Source organism: Micromys minutus, assembly GCF_963924665.1.
Source record: "Micromys minutus genome assembly, chromosome: 12".
NCBI classification, from domain to species: domain Eukaryota; kingdom Metazoa; phylum Chordata; class Mammalia; order Rodentia; family Muridae; genus Micromys; species Micromys minutus.
This window is the reverse complement of record NC_137981.1, coordinates 38,747,377-38,753,022: the sequence shown is the minus strand read 5'-3', so window position 1 is coordinate 38,753,022 and position 5,646 is coordinate 38,747,377. Positions and strand designations below refer to the sequence as shown.

The window sequence follows — 5,646 nt, the reverse complement described above, 5'->3', positions numbered from 1 at the left end:
AAAATAATCCCCTAAATTTCAGTATGCACTGTTTACAGTCTTATTTCTTAAGAAAAAGGAAGGAGGGAGGGAGGGAGGGAGGGAGGAAAGGAGGGAGAGAGGAAGGTAGAGAGGAAAGAAGAAAAAACCCTAAAAACCTTAATTCTGTAGTTTCATCTTTATTTTCTAAAGTTTCTTATAGAAACTTTTATCATCCCCCCCCCACCAGCAGTGATTTCAATGAACACAATGAATACAAAGTAAAGAATTTTTTTCTTTTTTTATTTCTCTTTTTATGTGTGCAAGATCAATGTTAGACCTTTTCAAAACAAAGTTTTGTGGTCCATCTTAAGAGCAAGAGATGACTGGATACAGCAGCAATTGCAAGGCCTTTTGTAGTGTTTGAGGTCCCAAGAGAGATAACTAGTTTCCGAAGGTTGAGTAAAAGTCCATTAAAATCTTCCCATATTTTCAGAACCCCCCCAGAATATATACCTCTGTAGCAGAAACATTTTAGCAGAAAAACAAACTTCAGATTTAACAAAGGCAATGAAAGTGGTAACATAAAAATAAATCCTGCTAGGCCAAATATGGTGCCTATTTTGAAAATATCTCTGTGCAAATAACAGACTGGACACACACACACACACCCTCTCTACACACATACATGTACAAGAATAAACAGTTTTCTAGTTCATATCCACAAAGTAGGTTGGGACACATTAGTGCAAATTTTGCCGACCTGCAGCATTCAGTCCGTGAACTTTGGATATCCTAGACGATCCATCAGTGTCCAGCAAATGTTTTCAATTAGTTTAATTTCATCTCTAGGCAAGTTTGTTTTCCAAATATTAGTTTTAGACGGTGATATTTCCCCCTCATGTGGAAGATAAAAAAGGTTTGTGGAAGTGGCGAATAGCATTTGGTTTAAACTAGCAGGAGACAAAGGAATGCCAAGGAAAGCAAAAATCCTCTCAGAAGTCTTCTGAGGAAAATGAACAATATCTTCAAACTTGACCAGATGGTAGCTGGTAGGCAGCAAATCTGTATTTATTCTCAAGGCTGCTGCGGTGTTTGCTACCCACAAATGAGATAATAAGGACACAGCATTTGATTGGGATATTTCTAATTCTTTCTTCAGTGATTCATACTCAAAAGCATAGCCAGAATTCGAGTTACATTTACTTTTACCTTCTTCTATTTTAAACAGTTTTGCTAAGTGCTCTGGTACATTCTTCAAAGAATAAAGACTTGGTTTACTACCATATAGCATTGAAAATATCCAAGCTCGAGGGTCTCTTACTATGTACAATGCCCGCATTGAAGTTCCTAAAACTTCCTGAAAAAAATGAAGCTTCAATGTCCAGCTACCACTATTTAAGCTAAGCACAGGACGTGCACTTGGGTAATAAACTAGGTGTCTTCTTAAAGCCCTAATATATTCAGCATCTCTATCAAATGGTCCTTTTAGTCTACTTCTTTGATCTGGCAGAGGCTCCCTTCTTTTCAATTTTCGTCTTTTGTCCTTATTAATTGTAAAATACTGGGCCAGTTTACTCCTACTGGTTTCGTGCAGATGGATGTTTTGCAAGTGAAGTTTTGTGTCCTGGACCAAAGACTGCAGCCACCCTCGAAGAAGATGAAAGTGCTCACTGTGGACATCTGATACTTTCCATTCACAAGCATCTACAAATGAGTCAATTTCAAACTCCGCTCCAGGGATATCCATGTAGGTTGTAGGAATTCTAATGTAGAGAAAGTCACTACTATTGAAAAAGAGCTGTTTGAGAATTTCAGCTCCGGAACCAGGGAGCGAGGTAATAACAACATTAGGAAGATCCACATGATGCCCTTCAGAAATCATGACCTTCTCACTTGCCTTCGCTTCAGTCCTTGTCCACTTGGCACAGATGGGCTGAGTGCAAGTGCTCCATACATCCAGCAGCTCAATAAACCACAAGGCAATAACAAGTATTAATACACAGCGCATTAGCTTTCTAAAGGAAAGGTAAAACCGCCACTGAAAAGCTAAAATAACCAAACTAATGCACAAAATTAATCCAACTGCTATGTTAAATTTAAACCCGAAGGGGAAATTAACTCTATCCTGTCTGACAGGGTTTACTATTGCTTGAGTACCCAAACCAAATCGAGTTATTTGTCCTTGATTAGCCACACTGGCAAAACCACCAAATCCCAGGTAACTGAATCGGCTTTTCAGGTTCTGATAGTCAGTTACAATAGAAACACTATGTTCAGTACTATTGACATGTAAGGAAATCTGAAGTCCAGAACTGGAACTATCAATAAATCTACAGCCGGAAACATTGACATAGGGACCATAAAATACATAGGCAATTCTTGTGATGGTGGATTCCATACGAAATGTAACATTCACAAACTGAGTCCACCGCTTCTTAAATTCAGCAGCCTGTTCTGCTTCTTGTATATTAGCCACAGGACTGTTGCCATGGTGATCAAACCAAAACATCTTATAGTGTGCATCCCACACATCCATCATGGCACCATTATACCTATTCATAAACCTGTACGGGATGTATTTAAAATCAATATCCAGATTATGAAAAAAGGCACTGACAGAATTTATCGGGGAGGCTTCTTGCCTCTCCATGTGATCAACAACAAGCAGGGTTTGTGAATTTAAAAGAAGCAAAGCGCGATAGACGCTCTTCAGTCTCATTGCAGAGGAATAGGCAGACACTGCTTCCCCGCTCACAAACATCCTTTCTCCGTGCTGAGCAGCGGTGATAACCTCCCCGGCTGCATCACCAACCTCTTCACCAGTCCACTTTAGCCACTGTGCACACTCTCCCAGCTGCCCTTCCCAGGGCTGATTACACCGGCTTGACGGTGATGGGGCAAACACCAGTACATTGTTAAGGTGGCTCAACTTTGGGCCATAAAGAGCCTCAGAAACAAACACTTGCCCATTAGGGGCAAAAGTAAATGAATTTTGATCCGGATGCTCATGTCCTGGGTTAAAGCTTTTCCATCCATCAATCCAGGAATATGGCTGAAAGTGAACTATGTCATACACAGCTCGTCCTCCCAGTTTCCCAGATTTAAAAGACACAAAGGTATTGGTCTGTGTGTTTGGCAGCCCACCCCCATAAGTCACAACACCCCAGTTAGGAAATGTGTGCATTTTTGCAGTGCCAAAATCAACAGGAGGCTGTGGGGTGAGCGATGGGTCATACCAGATGAATTCAGTATGAAGAGTACTCCACCGCTGAGCAGTGGAAGGAACCATTGGTCCATCCTTAGGTCGATGCTTCCTAATTTGCTGAGCTAACCAATTTCCAGCTCCATTGCGTAAAATGAACTTATCCAAGAAAACTAGCTGGCTCTCTGGACCATAAAACCAGTTATAATTGGAATCTGCTATGCCCACAGTTCTTTGATAGCCTGGCAAAAGCGTAGCATAATAAAACCAAAAATGCGTTTTTAGCCAGTTATTATTCAAGTTGTTGATGTTAAAATGGCGTTGTGCCAAGAAAACATACTGTGTAACTGATTTTGAGGTATAGCTCCCATAGGCCACACCTTCATCCAAAGAGCCATCTACAATATGATTCAAGAGAAACATGGTCTTTTCCATCACATCAACAACAACCTGTTTCCATATGTCTGCTTTAGATCCTTTATCTACTCCAGTAACCAAGGCCCCTATCAGTAATGCTATCATGTTTGTAGCTTGGTGGTTATGAAGAAGTTGTTTGCCCCATGAGCGAATCTTGGAATATTCATACATTTCCTCAGTAACAATCCAAATTTTTTCTAGGTACTTTTGTTTTCGCTGATTACCTAATAGATTATATAAAAAGTCAAAGGCAGTAGCAAAACCTGTTAAAGAATGGCCAACTGGGACCTCATCCCCTGGTGCATTCTCAACTAGCCAGTCTTTGTAGCTAACCATCCTGTCCATATATTCCATGACAAATTCAAAGGCAACCTTGTCTTCTGGGCATAATAAACAGTACAATGCTAAAGGGGGAAGATTATTACCATATATTTCATTCCACTTGGCAGCAAACTCAGCATGCTTGGGTGGAGGTAGGTAGTATGACGGATTGGACAGCATAATTGTCACTGCACTTTTGATAGCTCTAAAAATATGCAAGTGGCTCGTACGAGACTTTTGTTTCATTGTTTGTATATCTCCAGCATCAAAATATAAATTTGGATGAAGTTTTTGGTTGGGTTCGAAATCTTGTACTTTCTCTGTCTTAAACCATTGTATATCGTCTGTGAAAACTGCCCATTCGGAATAATTGCTCACAGATTCTTCACAAGTAGAAAAACTACACATCATCAATGTTAAAAATAGTAAATGTCCTGTAAACATTAACGCCATGATCCATGGGGAAGATCTTTTCCTTAGGCATATGTGTTAAGCACAGTGTTTAATCTATTTCCCATCTGGTTGTTGTGAATTATATATTAAAGATGTAGCAATAAACAGACTATATATACGTCATAGGCTGTGAAATCCAGGTGACATTCAGCTCATTCAAAGCAAAGAAAGTTGTTATAAAGAGGAAATTATACAGCATGTCTCTGTCCCTGGCACAGGTTTGATTCCAATAAAATAAAATTTCAAGGAATATTAATGCCTCCAATGTCTCCATAATGCACAGAAAACAGTGGTATAGTCAGAAAATACAACGAATCCAGCGTTTATTCTCTGTATGTAAATCTATTAACATGTGAAAAAGAGAAAATACAAAAAATTCCAAAATTCAAATGAAGTCATTTTGAGCACGTAGCACAAAAAACCATCCTTAGTGATTAACTTACCACACATACATGGTATTTTTCTGTCTGTTCCCCAAAAGAAGATGATAAAGTAGTGCCATTTTCAGAGTGAGCAGACTTCATTAGTTTTCCTCAGAGTCTGGAGCATAATGGTTTGTCAATTGTTTCTTCTTCCATTTTGGGAAGGAAAATATTCTCCACAAGTGTTCAAAGTCCTACATTGTCAGAGGACATTGAAATTTCTGCCTTCATTTCAAACGTCTTTTTAAAGCATTTCCAAATATCCTTGGATCAAGTTTATGTTTACCTCTAAAAGAATCTAATCTCTTCAATGTCTAGATGTTCTTCTTCCGATCATGAACATATCCACCAAGTGGGTAAGAAAATTCCACTTTCACAACACTGAAGTCTGATTTTTGTTCTCCTTTCGAGTCACTCTTCTCTGAGAGAAAAACAAAACAAAGCAAGTTTCTAAGACTGGACATGGAGATAAATTGATGATTTACATAGTTTAGTCATTTGACAGAAATGTGAGAATCACAGTAACATATTTCCAGTCTAGCTTTTTTCTAGTGTTTTTTTTTTCCTTATATTTTCATACACATTTCGATCCCAGTCAATATTAGCAGAGAAGAGACAACACAAGATATATGTCATATTTCACTTTGTTTTAGCTATTTGAACATGTTTCTATTAACAACTCATCACCATAAAGGTGAATACAATATTCTTGCTACTTTGGTTATGAAAGGTAAAAGTCAAAGTGACCCCTTTAAATCATGGCCCAAAGTTTAGCTTTTAATGAAAGAAATAGCAACTTCACAAGACAAATCACTTTTCTTTGGACAAATCACAAATGACAGTGCAGAAGGCAAAGAAAAGACCCTGTTG

The 5,646-nt window shown here is 38.6% G+C and overlaps 1 protein-coding gene across 1 annotated transcript; it reads right to left on the bottom strand.

The window, feature by feature from the left end:
* Window positions 1-375: 375 nt before the first annotated feature.
* Window positions 376-4,354, bottom strand: DSEL (dermatan sulfate epimerase like; the record flags this gene model as incomplete). Its single annotated transcript, XM_080926067.1, has 1 exon — window positions 376-4,354. The coding sequence occupies one exon, from the start codon at window positions 4,352-4,354 to the stop codon at window positions 731-733; it is 3,624 nt and encodes a 1,207-aa protein (XP_080782193.1). The 3' UTR covers window positions 376-730.
* Window positions 4,355-5,646: the final 1,292 nt, after the last annotated feature.